A 15534-nucleotide genomic window follows, 5' to 3' on the forward strand; every position below is an offset into this window, starting at 1 on the left:
CCATGTGACAATTGAGGGCACCTAGAGACCCAGCCTTCTGCCCAGCCACTAGCAGAGAGTGGGTGGGCTGGCAGCCACCCTGGCCCCTGAGCCCATGGAGAGCACATCAGGGCCCGGCAGGAGCCCAGGTGCCTGCCTGCTTGTGTGTGCATGTCTGATATTACAAGCCAGTCCCTGGGAGCCTTCTTGGTCTCACGCTTTCCTCCATCCTCCACCCCAGAGCCTTGTCACCTTCAGAAAGAGTGGGTGGTGCCGATTTTAGCTCATGGCATATTATATAAGGGGGCCACCAAGGGCACTGAAAGCATGGCACAGGATGTCCAGGAAACCCACACATACTTTTAAATCACAACCAGGTGAGGAGACAGGCCAGAGGCCTCTCCTGCTTCCATGCATCACCACTCCTGTACAAAATGGGGTACAGAGTCCCTGCAGGAGTTTGAGAGGGTCCTGCAGAGCAGTGAATTACTTAATATGGCCCTTCTAGCCATTGTCTTTGGGATTTCCAGAAAATGATTGGGTGGGGCTAGGCAAATAAGGTGCTGATGGCCCACTAAGGGCATTGGATAGCTTGCTGCTAATGCAAATAAGGTGAATGGAACCTGTGGTGGTTATGGTTATGTATCAACTTGACTGTACCATGATTTTCAGTGGTTTGACAGTTATGTAATTATGTAATTTGGCAGTTATATAATGATGTAATTATCCTCCACTTTGTGATGTACCTGTATGTCTGCGGTTATCGTCCTGTTTGGAAATGAGCTGTCAGTTATGTTCATGAATCAGGGTTAGGGTGGGGTGTATCTTGAGTCACCACCTTACTAGAGTTTGTTACTCAAATCACCGTCATTTTCCCAGTCACCACCCTTCACACCCTTGCTGAAGTATGGGGAGTTTCTTTGAAGATATGGTTTGCATCTAATATACTATGAGTGTTCTGGCAAAGTTCTCTCTCTTGCTCTGGGCCCTGCATCTGGCTCATCATCATCTGACCTCTGGGTCTTAGAACTTGAGCCAGCAGCCTGTCATCTGACCTGCCCATTTGGCTTCATCAGCCCCTGCAACCACGTGAGTCAAGAGAGGCCTCCACAACTGCATAAGTCATTTCCTGGATGGTTCTTGAATTCTATGAAACAGTATATCAAATTATGGAACCCAAAGATTGGAGGGAGAGTACTGAAGGGAGGAGGAGTAGTTGATGTTAGAGATGATGGAATGGTACAGCAGTTTGGAAAAGTTGGACATTTAGGACAACTCATGGGAACCAGCTTTGTGCTAAACCTTATAAAGGAAGTTAGTCATGCAGTCTCCCTGTGCAGGCTACTCACTGAGCACATCTGAGACAGGTGTGGCCACAGGTGCTCCCCAGGCCTGCACCCCTCATCCTACCAACCCCACACCTGTTGCCCCCTAATCAGCAGACTCAGGCCCCTAGCCATTGAGTTGGTGGTCTCAGAATCAGGACGGGGCATGGGCATCTGGGTGGCTAGCTGCCATTCAGGTGATGACTAGGAACTCTTAGGCCCCAAAGCCACACTTCAGCAGAAGACCCTCTTGTGGAGTCAGAGAGGCTAGAAGAGCCCTCAGGAAGGACTTCCTGCCAGTGTGCACTAAGCAGCCAGCATGATTGGAGCAGCTCTGCGATGGCCGCGCTGCAGAAAGGGGGCAGCAGTGGCCACTCCTCCCCCCACCTTGAACAGAGGCTCTTGTGTCCCAACAGCTGCCAGGAAGCTGGAAAGTGAGAGCCAAGAACTACCCTCCAATCGACTGTCTCTGCCCCCAGGGCCAGACCTGAAGACATTGGTCATATATGACCAGTGCATGCAATCTGGCCGGGCTAAAGGAAGGGCACCAAAGAAGGCCTGGAGGTGGCTGGGGGGAAACCTGCACCCCCATATCCCAGCCCCTTCCCACAGGCCCTGACAGTGGGAGGTGGGAGACACCTAGCAGGCCAACAGCTGCTCAGCCACACACTCCATGAACACAGCATGTAAGGCCTTGCCCTAACAGTATGGTCTGTGCTAGGAATGGTCAAGACCTTCAGGGGCACCAAGGAGGCTCCCCACCCACTTAGGGGCAGAGACCCAACATCATCCCCTGGCTCACCCCACCCCAACCCCAGGCTCCAGCCCAGGAATGCAGAGCCCAGGGGACCAGATAGAGGCTGAGGACTGACTCCAGACCGTCCCCAAGCATGGGATTCCTGATGGGGCAGTATTCAGCATAGGGTCCCATGTGACACCCAGGGCACCCACAGTCTCCAGGCAACCCCTCATTCCTCCCAAGGCCGCCACCTCTAAGGACAGAAGGCCAGAGTTTGGTACTGTGCTCAGTAGGTGGCCAGAGAGGGCAGAGGGCTGAGGGCAGCCAGGGATGCACTCGTCCACTCACTTGGCACCTTCACCTCTTCTCACTACAGACCAGTGAGCAGTGAGCAGCATGACCTGGCCTCCTGCCAGGGGCCAGAATATCCATCCTACCCCAGCCACAGTGCCTTCTGCTCCCCTGGGGGCCAGTGGGGGCTTGGGAGCAGGCAAGGGGGAAGGGCCAGGAGGGAGGAAAGGGAGGACCTTTTGGCCTCATTGGCACTAGAGGAAGTCTCTGTGCTGGGGGGCAGGGTGACAGGCAGCAGAGACACCCCCACACACACCACCACCCACTCAAGCTTATGCTCCTGACCACCTCCTAGCATCTCCCCAGGCTCAGAGCTGGGTCATGGTACACAGTGGCTGAAGCCTCTTAGCCCTCTGACAGCTTCTCTCAGGGGTGCCTGAGCATTTCCCGAAGCAGAGGTGAGGAGGGTAGACCAGATTGGATGCTTCCTGCAAGCTGAGCTCTGACTCAGGGTCTGCATGCCCCTGCCCTTATCTGGAGCGCCCATTCCCACAGGAGGGTCACGCCTCTGCTCCCTTTGATCTCCCTTGGTCTGCACTGGGCACCCCCACCTCTCCCAGGAGACCCAGTAGGCTTGCAGCCCCACTGCTCTCCTGGAGTTCACTGTTGCAAATGCAACCTTGTGATACTGAGAGATGCAGGTTGCTCCAGTTTTAATTACCCAGATAGAGCCCGGGGTCCCTTCCTCTGCTTCCACTGATGGCCTCCCTGGGCAACACGCACCCCCAATCAGCTTGACACTGTGATCTGTGGTTCACAGACCCACCTCTGGTGTAGAGGGATGCCAGAGACACCCTGGCCTGCACCAAGTCTGGGTCACTACACACTCAACACAGCTGGTCCAACCTCTGACTTTGTGCCCTTGCACTTGAGGAAATGGGTGCAGACAGATTGAGCAATTTGGGCACGTCACACAACTGGTCAGTGACAATGCTGTGATTTGCACCCAGGTCTGGGTGAACTAGGGCCCAGTTCCTTCCCACATGATTTCCCCTCCTGTGACTTCACAGAGGCTGTCTGCCTCCTTCTAAGCTACAAGGGCTGTGATCACACCTTCCCTCAGAGCCCAGGTTCTCAGCACCTATTGGGGTGTCATACCTGAGCCCAGTCCTCAAGTTTGGGACCAGGCTGAGGGTCTGAGCCTTTGGGATGGTGAGACTATTGTGTCATCCTATAGGCTATATTGGGTATCCAGTGGGGCCAGAGACAGTGGTGGTCTTAGGGGGGATAAGGACACCTGGTCATCCTGAGGAGACAGGGACACTTTACTGTCCTGTGGACATAGGGATACTTGGTTTTCCTGGAGGGATGGAGACACATGGTCAACCTGGGGGTCGTTCTGGGGGCACAGGGACATCTTATGATCCTGCTTTCAGCACATCACTGGATACACACAATCACACGTAGACTGAGGACTTCAGCCTCAGAGACAGTGTGATTTGGACCCTGTGTGTGGTGTGTCATCTTAGAACGTAGTGTGTGGTGTGCGGATTTAGCATGTGATTGATATGTGGACTTAACATATGATGGGTGATTTTAGTGTCATCTTAGTGGCATGTGGTCTTATTTAAAGTGTGTAGTGTGTATATGGTCTTACATGTGGTGTGTGGACTTAGTACATGATATGTGGTCTTAGTGTGTAGGGTGTGGTTTGCGGGTATGGTGTCTCAGCATACAACATGCTATCTTAGTATATGGTATGTGCACTTAGTATGTGGTGTATGGTCTTTGTGTATGGTATGTGTACTTAATATGTAGTGTGTAAATGTTATGGATTGAATCGTGTCCCAAAAAATATATGCTGTAAATCCTAACCTCTGTGTTATAAATTTGGGAATGGGCTGTCTTTATTATGTTAATTAAGACTGGATTAGTATAGGGTGTGTCTTAAATCAATCTCTTCTGAGATATAAAAGAGATTAAACAAACAAGTAGAGATGGAGGAAGGTAAATGCCAAGCCACATGAAGATCACCCAGGAGCTGAAGCTCAAAAGAAATAAAGACCTTCTTCCAGAGGTGACAGAAGAAAGCCTTCCTTCAGAGCCAGCACCCTGAATTTGGACTCCTTGCCTCCTAAACTGTGAGACAATAAATTTCCATTTGTTAAAGCCATCCATTTTGTGGTATTTCTATTAAAGTAACACTAGATAGCTAAGATAGAATTTGGTACCCAAAAGTAGGGGTGCTACTCTAACAAATACCTACAATGTGGACATAATTTTGGAGTTGGGCAATGGGTGGAGGCTGGAAGAGTGTTTAGGTACCTAATAGTAAAAGCCTAGATTCAACAGCCTTGAAGAGTCTGTTGGTAGAATTATGAACGTCAAAGGCAATTCTGGTGAGGGCTCAGAAGGAATTGAGGAGAGCTATAGAGAAATCCTCTATCATTTTAGAAAATACACATAAAAACCCAAACCAAACTCACTGCCATTGAGTCAGATCTGACTCATAGCAACCCCTCCTTAAGTTTCCAAGGCAGTATCTCTGCAGAAGTAGATTGCCCAGTCTTCCTTCCAAAGAGTGGCTGGTGAGTTTGAACTGCCAGCCTTCTGGTTAGCAGTCAAATCCCTTAGGCACTATGCCACCAGAGCTCAAAAAAAAAAAAAAAAAAAAAACCATATGGCACTAGCAATAGAATACTGCTAGAAATGTGAATGTTAAATGTGCCTCTGGTAAGGCTTTAAAAGAAAATGATGAACACGTTATTAGACAATGGAGGAAGGGTGATGATTTTTTAAGCAGTGGCAAAGAACTTGTCTGAATTATGCTCAAATGTTTGGAAGAAGGTAGAACTTGTCAGTGATCAACTTGCATATTTAGCTGAGGAGATTTCTAAGTAAGATCTTAAAGGAACCGCATGGTTTCTCCTTACCACTTATAAGTGAGTAAAGCATGAGAAGAAAGAGAGAGACTTAAAAATGAACTGTGCAAAATGAAAACAAAACTTAAAGATTTGGAAAATTCTGTTGCACAAACTAAGGATATATGTCTCAGAATGGTCAACCAACAATGTGGCTACACAATCTTTTGTTAAAGAGAGAAAACCTGTGAGTGATGGATCTAACCAACTACCACAGCAGAAAACCCATCAACTTGGACTGAAGGGGACAGAGAAAGAATGAAAGGAGAGGATACTGTCTGATTCTTGGAATTCTGGAGGCAGGAAACAGGCCAAAGGAGCTACAGGTTTTCCTTCAAGAAAAGAAAAAGACCATCCCTGGAGGAGCTCAGAGATCGGCAGAACCGTTGGAAGAAGTGTTCTGGTTACTTCAGTGCTGCTCTAACAGAAATACCACAAATGGGTGGCTTCAACAAATAGGAGTTTATTCTCTTACATTTTTGGAGGCTAGAAGTCCAAGTTCTAAGTGTCAAGCTCTAGGGGCTGGGTGAAAGCCCCTCGATGTTGGGCTTCAGCTCTGCCTCTTGCTCCCGGCCCACTGATGCTGGAGCTTTCTTCACTCAGGCAGCTGCTGGCTGCTAAGGCTGACAGGCCCAAGGTCGACAGGTAAACAGGCACAGTCTTGTTTTGGTTTTGATATTACCATTGATTCAAGTCCATTAAGAATCCCAAGATTGGCAGACAACATGGCAGGCTGCTGAATAATGACTTGGCCACATGCAGGATTCAAGCATCCCAAAAGCCACAGACCATTCCTAAAGCTTCTCCTTGTATACGGGAAGCAGACCACATCCCTCAGGCAGCTACTCACCTGCTTACAGTTGATTCTACCATGGAGTTGATTACCAGTCTCATCATGAGGAATACTACATCCAGCTTCCCAGCCACTCAAAACCAGGCCCAGCCAAGTTGACCTTAACTACCACCCACGGGAAGCAGGGCTGCATTGGTTTAAAAAAGCAGAGTCATGGCCTCCTAGGTTTAAAAGAGTCACTTCTTCACCAACTCTCTTCCAGAGTATGGGTCTGCCATACCCAAGAGCCAAGGAGGTGAGGCCCCTGTCCAAAGCCAAGGGGTCAGGGCTGCCATGGCAGAAGAATGGGACCTACCCCAGGCAAAGGGGGTGGGGTTGCCACTCAGACTAGGAGATGGGGCCCACCCAAAGCCAATGGAGCAGAGTTTACTGTGCATTGATTGAAGGCAGAACTGAAGTACAAGGCCAAGGGGCCTCCACTCAGAATCAAGAGAGCATGTCCAACACCCAGAGTCTAGAGGGTAGGGCCGTTGCCCAGAATGTCTCAAAGAAGAGAGAATTCTCTTCAAGCCTTCAGAGCTAATGTAAATTATTCTTCTGGATTTTAGACTTGCTTGGTGCCCATTCTCCCTTCTTTCCTCCAGTTTCTCCTATTTGTAAAGGAAATGTCTGCTTTGCACCTGTTCCCATTGAAGTTTGGAAACAGATAACGTGTAGTCTAGATTTCATAGGTTCACAGATGAAGAGTTTTGGCCCAGGATGGAATACCCCAAGGTCAAGTAAGTCTCACTCATATTTGATTTAGATTATTCAGAAGATAAGATTTTGCACTTGGAGTTGATTTAAGACTTTTGGGATGATGTGAAGGGGTAAATATGTTTTGCATGTGGCAAGGACATGAATTTGGGGGGCACCAAAGGAATGTTACAGATTGAATTGTATCCCCCAAAATATATATGTTGTAAATCTTAATCTCTACGCCTGGGGTTGTAATCCCAGTTAGTAATGGCATGTCTTTGAAGCAGAATTAGTGTCAGGTGTGCCTTAAATCCATCTCTTTTGAGCTGTGAAATAAATTTAATAAGCAAAAGCAGCCGAGGTGGCAGAGGAGAGATGCCAGGCCGCATGAAGATTGCCCAGAAGCTGAAGCTCAAAAGAGACAAGGGTCTTCCTCCAGAGCCCACACAGACAGAACCTTCCTCGACAATTCATACCCTGGATTCAGATGTCTAGCCTCCAAAACTGTGAGGAAATAAATTTGCTTGTTAAACCCATCCACTTGTGGCATCTCTAACAGCAGCATGAGCTAACTAAGACAATGGTCTTAAAGGGTGTGTTTTGGTTGCCTCTTTGCTGCTCTGACAAGAAAATACCACAAATGGAATGGCCTCAACACACAGGAGTTTATTGTCTTACAGCTGGGAGGCTAGAAGTCTGCGTTCAAAGTGCCAGGCTCTAGGGGCTGTGTGAAAGCCCCTCGACCTTGAGCTTCAGCTCTGCCTCTTGCTCCTGGCCCACTGAAGCTAGAGGCATCTCTTCACTCAGGCATCTACTGGCTGCTGAGGCTAACAAGCCCAAGGTCGACAAACAAAATGGCACAGTCCTGATGTTATCAAACCACACAGCAGGCTATTAATTCAAGTCCACTGAAAGTCCCAGGAGTGGCAAAGCATGGCAGACTGCTGAACAACGACTTGGGTACGTGCAGGCTTCAAGCGTGCTATAAGCTAGAGACCATGCCCAAAGCTGTTTCTTATATACAGGAAGCAGACTACATACCCAAAGCAGCTATTCAGCTGCCCAGCCACTCAACTAGGCCCAGCCAAGTTGACACACAAACTTAACCACCACAGTACGGCATGGTCTTATCATGGGATGTGTGATCTTAGCGTGTGGTTTGTCACCTTAGTGTGTGCTGTGTGGTCTTAGTGTATGGTATGGTTGCTGGTGGCATTAGCTCCTAGTGGGGAGGCTGGGCTGTGTACCTACCCAGGGGCACCAGGTGCTTTCTCCACCAGGTCCCAGGTTGTTCCCTCAACTGGCACCCATCCCAGTGGCTGGTTCTGTAGGACACCTTGGTGCTGGAAGCAGACAGGCCAACCCCCACCCAGCATTTTCCCCCCTGTGAACACTTGTCAGAGTTGGGAGCATTAGCTGGGCAGGAGGAGGGGGCAGAAAGAGCAGGTGTTGAACCTTGTGCTTCACTTATGTGCCACAGGGAATCTGAGCTCCAGGGCTGGACTTGGTCTACTCAGGACAGGCACACCAGGCATCTAATGGGGTCCTAGCCTAACACATGCCTCTCTTCTCACTCCCTCTCCAGCTAAGCCAGGCTTTTGGGCCCCACATCCCAGCCCTCAAAGACATACCTTTCCGGGTCCCAAGAGCAGGTGTGTCCACCCCCAGGTCCACTTGTCCCCTCCCTTGCCATCTGGCCCTGCCTGCCTGGCCTTTCATAAACAGGAGGCTGTCCAGTTGGCCTCAGGCTGCATCCCTGCCTTGTCATCTGCTGAGCTGATACCAAACCAAAAAAAGACAAACTCACTGCCCTTGAGTAGGGTCCAACCCATAGTGACCCCTCCTTGGATTTCCGAGGTGGTATCACTACCGGAGCAGATTGCCCAACGTTACTTCTGAGGAGTGGCTGGTGGGTTTGAACCGCCAGCCTTCTGGTTAGCAGTCAAGTGCCTTAGGCACTTCACCACCAGAGTTCCCACTGAGCTAATACAATTGTGCCCAATTGACAGGAGCATAGAGGCTCCTATGCCTGGGAGCTCTGGGCTTGAGGTACCTGGGTGACAGTGGTGGGGGCAATGTGGGGAGGGGGCAGGCAAGAGGAGCTCCTTGGGGCTCCCCTTCCCATAGCTCCTTCTGGGGTTCTATTAAGACAAGATCCTGATAGGGAGGATGGGGCAATCATCTTGGGGCCTTGGTTTCTTGTTCCTGAGTGGGGAACTGTATGTTCCATGTGGTAAGTGCATGGCTTGTGCTGTGGGCTGGACAGGTTCATGAAGGCACTCAGGGTGGGCACCCCCACAGACAGCATCCATCACCCACATGCCAAACAGGACACACAAGTGTGAATGCACTTGGAACCAGGCTGGGAGGAGAGGCCAGCTTGGTTCTGCCACCACACACAGACACACACAAGAGTGCAAGGGTTGGGGGTATGCGGCCCCTGCAGGGACATTGACAGAGTACCTGTTGTAGGAGAGCACAAGTGTGTGCATGTGTGTGTATATGTGCGTGTATGTGCATGCATGGGCACACCTATGCATAGGTGGGAGGATGCATTTCTGCTCTGGACTGTCTAAGGGACCTTGAGTCTCTGTGAATCTGTGCTCTATCCTAATGTCTGGGTCCCCAACCCCATCTCAAGGAAACCCCGGAGACTCTCACTGGTCCTCAAGGGCTTCTCTCCAGAGATCCCCCTTCTCCTGCTTTAGCAACCCCAGCTGTGGTGAGAGGGGTGGGGTGGGAGGAAGCTAGTCTAGGTGAAGAGTAAAAGCAATTGCAGAAGTCAGAGAGAACCTTCCAGAGCCTCCTTTGCCTCATCTGTAAGATGCAGCTGATCAGTCTTGTCTTACTTATGGGCTCAGTGCGTTCGTGGGGATGCAGGTGTGGGTGCAGCTCCATGCTGTCATGCTGTTGGGGCCCATGCTGTCAGGGTCCTAGGCTATGAGGCTGAAGGGCAAGAGCTCTGATCCTATCTTCTGCTTCTCACCCCTGAGGCCCACAACTGCTTGGCCTGTCCCTACATGCAAGTTCCCAGTATACACGTGAGCAGCCTGCTCAGGCATATATGACAGGGCACATCATGTTGGCCGAGACCCAGCAGATGCTCCCCCTTTGGCCCCTCTCTAGGGCCTGCTTAGCACCTGGGCAGCAGGAAGGGGTTGGAGCCCAGCAGGCGGCACCCTGGGCAGGCGCAAGAAGGCTCAGCTGATTCATACCGAGATGGGGACACTGTGGAAAGTCCATGGAAGTGCATGAAAGTGACTCAGAGCATGGCCAGGCCCCAGGGGCCACCTGCCTGTCTGTATGTGGGTGGAAGTTGAGGTCCAGGCCTGTCCAAGAAGGCTCACCTGGCCAGGGGACCCTGGAGTCAAGCAAGACAGCCAGGGTCCCGCAGTGGTCCCCCTTCCCTGGACTCCTGGGATTCCCACAACTGGCTGACTCCCTCGCCCACCTTGTCCTGAAGCCCAAGGCCCTGGTGAGGGACTTCCCTGGGGACTCAGCTCAGCAATGGTGCCCCTTCAGCAGTGGACAGAACTTAGGCCTGACCTTTGACCCAAATCAGGCTTCACCAGCCTGACTCCATGGGTCTTCACGGAACTGGGCTTTCTAGACTGAAGGGCTGAATGAAGGTGCCTGAGACCCAGAGAGATGAGTCTTCCCCAGGCTCTCCAGACCCCCAACATTGGGCCCTGGGCCGGTGGACACAACACAACCCCCACTGGACAGGTTTCCTGGACCCTGGATCCCCAGTGGCCCTGCTAGCCACAACTCTGCCTACACACAGGGGCAGGTGGGCCTAGAATGCTGGGTCCCTCTGCCCTCTGACCACCCTGACCACCCAAGCTCAAACGGTGGTGTTGAAAAGACAGGCCCAAGGCAATGCCTGACTGGCATCATTGGGGTTGGACCCAACTGCCTTGGGGTCCTCAGGGGCTGAGAATGGAAGTCCATCCATCCCTGGCTGGGGAGAGACCTGGCAGAACTGGAGGGGTCTGCTGAGACACTCCAGGCAGGAACTGGGACCCATGCAGCCACCACAAGATCAGGGACTTGGAGGTGCCCCGGGGCCCAGCCATCACCACCACTACTACCACCACCAGCTGAGAAGGAATACCAGGAGGGGCTGAGCTGCTTCTGTGCCAACACCACCATTCATGGCCCTAGGCACGTGCTGTGCTCTAGCCAGAGCTGCCTCCGGAGAGTGACCTGGGGGCTGCTGCTCCTAGGGGCCCCGGGCATGCTCTGCTGGAGGTGCACACTACATTACACACACTGCAGAGGTGGTCCTGGTGGGGCCTCTGCCTCCACTGAAGTTAAACTTGTACAGAGAGTAGATGTTCTCCCGTGCAAACTCATCCAGCTCCTCCAGGTACCTTCAGATGGGCCTGGGTGAGACAGGTAGGCATGTGGAGGCAAAGCCACAGCCCTGAAGTTCCTTATACTGGTCCCTGGGGTATTACTGGAATGAGCTGCCAAGTCACCATGATGGTGTCCATGCACTGGGGCAGCAAGCTCTCCCTGGTGGTCACGCTGTGTGACATGAACCCACACCGGTGAGGGTGAGGGTAGGGGACCAGAGAGAAAGTAGGGGGCTGGGCTGGGGCCAGTGAAGGGGGCATTGGGCCCAGGCCAACAACGGGGGACAATACCACTCCTGGCAGCCTGTGGGTATCCCCTCAAATAGCCTCAGTCAGCAATGATCCCATTACCCCCAGCCCTGTGTCCAGCCCAAAAACTCTTAGACTTCTGCCCAGGGGATGGAGTTCCAGCCCAATGTGACCAGTATGTCCCCAGGTGCTGGGGAGGGGGACACTTTCCAGAAGGGCATCCCAGAGCAGAGCTGAACGTCGGGTTTGCTGGAAAGAGAGCAAGGCCGCATGCATGTGGGGAGGCAACAGAGGCACAGATGGAGGGGACAAGTGGGCCAGGAGGACCGTAGGAGGAGGGGTGTAAGGCTGGGCGGGGCTGAGGGAACTGCCTCATTCTGCACCCCTGGGAATCATGGAAAGCTCCTAAGTCAGGCTTCCAGTTTAGAGAGCCCCTTCAGATGTTGAGGGTGGCAGGCTGCATCTGGGTAGCACAGACAGAGAGACTGAGGCTGCAGAACACTGTAACATTGGAGTCGGTGCCTTGGGGCTCAGTGCAGCTCATTCTAGTAATGTCCCAGGGACCAGTATGAGGAACCTCAGGGCTGTGGCTCTGCCTCCACATGCCCACCTGTCTCACCCAGGCCCATCCGAAGGTACCTGGAGGAGCTGGATGAATTTGCACGGGAGAACATCTACTCTCTGTACAAGTTTATCTTCAGTGAAGGCAGGGGCCCCACCAGGACCACCCCTGCAGCTGTTGGCCCAGGAACTATGTTGCCCTTGTGGCTGGACCAAGAGCTCCATCTGCAGAGGCTGAATGAACCGGGTAACCAGTACAAAGTGGAGTTCAGACTTGTGAGTGTCCCCAGCCCTGATGGGGCTGGGCGGGGGGGTTCACCGGTACTGTCCACCCTGAGAGCATGGTATGGGAGTAGGGAGGCAAGCCAGGGAGGCAGGCAAGGGGACTGGGGCCACAGGAGTGACCCCCACATCCCCCAGCGCAACACCACAGGTGGGACTGCTTCAACCGCACCTACTCCTAGGGTGAGAAGGCTGTCTGGCAGTGGTACCACTTCCAGTACATGAACATCCCAGCCACTGTCCAGCAAGATAGCCACCAGAGCCACTTTGTCCTATTCTGCAAGAACAACTGGAAGGATTTGTCCAGCTGGGTGAGGAATGGGGCAGGGTAGGTGCACCCCTGGGGGTTCCTGGCTGGAGGCTGGCCACACACAGCCCCTGCCAAGATAAGGCAGGCCGTGACCCCTCTTGCCAATTGCAATTGGGTGGTGGGGCACCCGTCAATGGCATAGGCCTGTTTGAGCCTGGCCCCTCATTGCAGGAGCTTCGAGACCTTCCACCATCCCATCTACGGCAGCTGCTATATTTCAATAGCATCTTGGCATCAAAGCACCAAGACACCAGTAAAGGTGAGGGTGATAACTGGACAGTGGTCGGGGTCAGGGGGGTAGGCAAGAAGGGAGCCAGGTAGAGGTGAGGATGGTGGTGGCTTGGGCCAGGGTGTAGGCAGAGCAGGCTGGGCAAGGATATGGGCAGGGAGATGGGGTGGGCTCGGTGTGGGCAAAGGACCAGGTTGGAAAGTGCTGGGTGTGGCTGGGGGAGTCGGCTAGGGAGTTCACCCCATCACCTTCCTGCAGGCATCAGTCTGGTGCTCAGGGTTGAGAGGCAGGACCACCTGCCTCTCCTGTGCACGGAGGCTGGCCTAAAGGTCATGATCCACACACACAACCATACGCCCTTCCTGGAGCCTCACTTCCTGGAGCCCCAGAGCTTCAGCATCCTGCCCCGTACCAAGAGAACAGTGGGCATCCAAAAGGTGGTGGGTGGTTCTCCTGGGGTGGGTGGGGCCTTTGGAAGGGCGAGGTCCCAGGGATGGTGGGGCCTTGGGGCGGGGCCTTGGAAGGGTGAGGCCTGTGTGCATGTGCAGGGGAACTGAAGCGGCTACCCTCCCAGAAGGAGGTAGGTACGTTGGCTCCAGAGCCCCTATGGGAACTGCGTGGACAGAGAAAAGGGTGCAGACATGCCGCTGCTGTACAACACATCCTACACCAGGCAGGTGTGGTTGCCAGGAGGGGGAGCACTCAGGGCAGCCACCACCCTCCCTCACCCTGGGCAGAGCACCCAACCCCACACTTGGGACAGTGAGAGGCAGCGGCCGCGAGGGGAAGGTGGCAGTGCAGTCTATGCAGTTACCCCTCAGGAGGGATCCCAGGTTCCATCCCCTCTTGTCCACACAGGCCTGTGTGGTTTCCTGCTTCCAGCAGCTGATGGTCAAGAAATACACCTGCGGCTACTACCGCTACCCCCTGCCGGTGGGGGCAGGGTACCACACCTACACCAGGCATCTGGCCTAGAGTGAGCCCGCCTACCCCCTTGCACCAGCCACCTGGCCTAGGATGAACCCTACCACCCGCCTGGCCACTAGGGGTGGAGTCACACCAATTCACCCCGTATCTCCAGGCCACCCTTGGGTTGCTCCTAAGGGGTCCATCCATAACTGCACACCCACCCCCTCACCCCCTGACAGGTCACTGCTTCTACTGCCTCTACCAGGAGCTAGAAACTCACAGCCTCTCCTGCTTTTCCCTCTGTTCCAGGCCTTGCAAGTGAGTGGAGGGCACTGGATATTAGAGGTCACAGCCTTAGGTACCACAGCAAGGGGCTGACAGGAGGGTCTGTCTCTCCCAGTGAGTCCTTGTACAAGCTCTCCATGGGGACCTCCAGGTGACCTTCACCCAAGTCTGCCATGAGTGCTTTAGACCTGCCCCTTGGTGCTGGGTGTGTGGGGCTGGGCAGGTGGATGGGGCCACATGGGAACTTCTGTGTGTAGGACTGGATCCTGGCTGTGCTGGAGAGTCCCCAGAACCAGAACCAGGGCCCAAGGTGGGTTTGCAGCCCCCCCCTCCAGGGGGTCATGCCTGGCCCTCTCCCTGACAACCTCACCCTTTAGTGCCCCTTCCCTTCATGGGCCCCCAAGCAGGTACCCCACCATACATCATACCACACCAGTCCCCTCATACCTCTGTTCCCACCCAGGAGCAGCATCACCAAAATGATTATCTACGAGAGACTCAACTACCTCAAGATGAGAGAGATGCCATTAGTGAGCCAACAGGTGGGATGGGCTAACCTGGGGGGGCGGGGAAAGGGCTACCATGTACCCAGGGCCCTGCCCAGCTCACGGTCAGCCTCACCACAGGTGGAGAAACTGTTCTCTGAGATGAAAAATCTCATGGGCCAGTGGTTTGGCATGTCCATGCTCTCCCTACTGGAGCTGCTAGAGCTGCTGCTTGACGCATGGCTCTCGCTCTGCTGCTGGGCTACCACCAGCTCCATGAAGCATGGGCATCCCAGTCAGGGTCCAGCACGGCAGCAGGGACACTCCATGCCCCTCTGGAGGCTGGCCAGTTGCCCTTCAGCTGCCGGCACTAGGTCAAGCATCCAGGGGGCCAAGCCGGCCTCATCTTCCACAGACACTTCCAGGGGTCCTAGCGGGAATCTCAGCTGAAAAGTTAGAGTGGGCTACTCCCCAGACTCCCAGCACTGAACCAGTCCTGCAGGGGCCAGAAGTCATTTTGCCTGATCCTGGGGCTTTGGCAACATTAGGTTGTCCTGATCACCCAGGGTGGGCCAGGAGGTCCAGGAAGCTCGGTGCCTGGCCCACACTGAGCAGGTGCCGGGGGTCCGGCACATCCAGGTCTCCCATGGGCCCAGCTGCCCTCCATGGAGGTGGCATCCCTGGTCTCAAGGAGACCCAGGCCCAGGAGGAGCAGCATCCACACCACTCTGGGCTTCCGTATTTCAAGAATGACCCCATGTCCTGTGTGCCTGTGTACTGCTGTGTGTGCCTCTGCCTGTGTATCTTTGTGTATGCGTGCATGCGTGTGTGTCTGTGGAGGTGGGTGTATGTCTGTGTCCATGTGTGTGAGGGACTCCCCTGTGTTTCTGAGTTTGTCCACACAACTGGGCTTGTCTCTGTGCTAATGTCAGGTGGATCCTGCCCCACCTTCAGGGCAGCTTCTGTTGAGCTGGCTGAAGGAAGGATTGTTGTTGTTGTTGTTGTTACGTGCCGTCGAGTCAAACCCGACTCATAGCGACCCCTCCTTGGGTTTCCGAGGCAGTATCACTACGGAAGTAG

At 53.5% G+C, this 15534-nt stretch overlaps 1 protein-coding gene across 1 annotated transcript in view; it reads left to right on the top strand.

Annotated features, from left to right (window-relative positions):
• The first annotated feature begins 1643 nt into the window (after positions 1-1643).
• SCNN1D (sodium channel epithelial 1 subunit delta) overlaps positions 1644-15534 on the top strand; it is a 15341-nt gene continuing 1450 nt past the window's right edge. Inside the window, 14 exon segments of the mRNA XM_042781597.1 lie at positions 1644-1738; positions 10951-11037; positions 12017-12230; positions 12375-12387; positions 12390-12547; positions 12718-12805; positions 13034-13215; positions 13375-13452; positions 13634-13751; positions 13924-14002; positions 14433-14499; positions 14596-14692; positions 14695-14810; positions 14813-14992. Of these exon segments, the coding sequence (XP_042637531.1) occupies positions 1644-1738; positions 10951-11037; positions 12017-12230; positions 12375-12387; positions 12390-12547; positions 12718-12805; positions 13034-13215; positions 13375-13452; positions 13634-13751; positions 13924-14002; positions 14433-14499; positions 14596-14692; positions 14695-14810; positions 14813-14992 (1572 nt within the window).

This window comes from Orycteropus afer, unplaced genomic scaffold (assembly GCF_000298275.1).
Source record: "Orycteropus afer afer isolate SDZICR_OR568_19922 unplaced genomic scaffold, OryAfe1.0 scaffold00136, whole genome shotgun sequence".
Classification (NCBI taxonomy): domain Eukaryota; kingdom Metazoa; phylum Chordata; class Mammalia; order Tubulidentata; family Orycteropodidae; genus Orycteropus; species Orycteropus afer.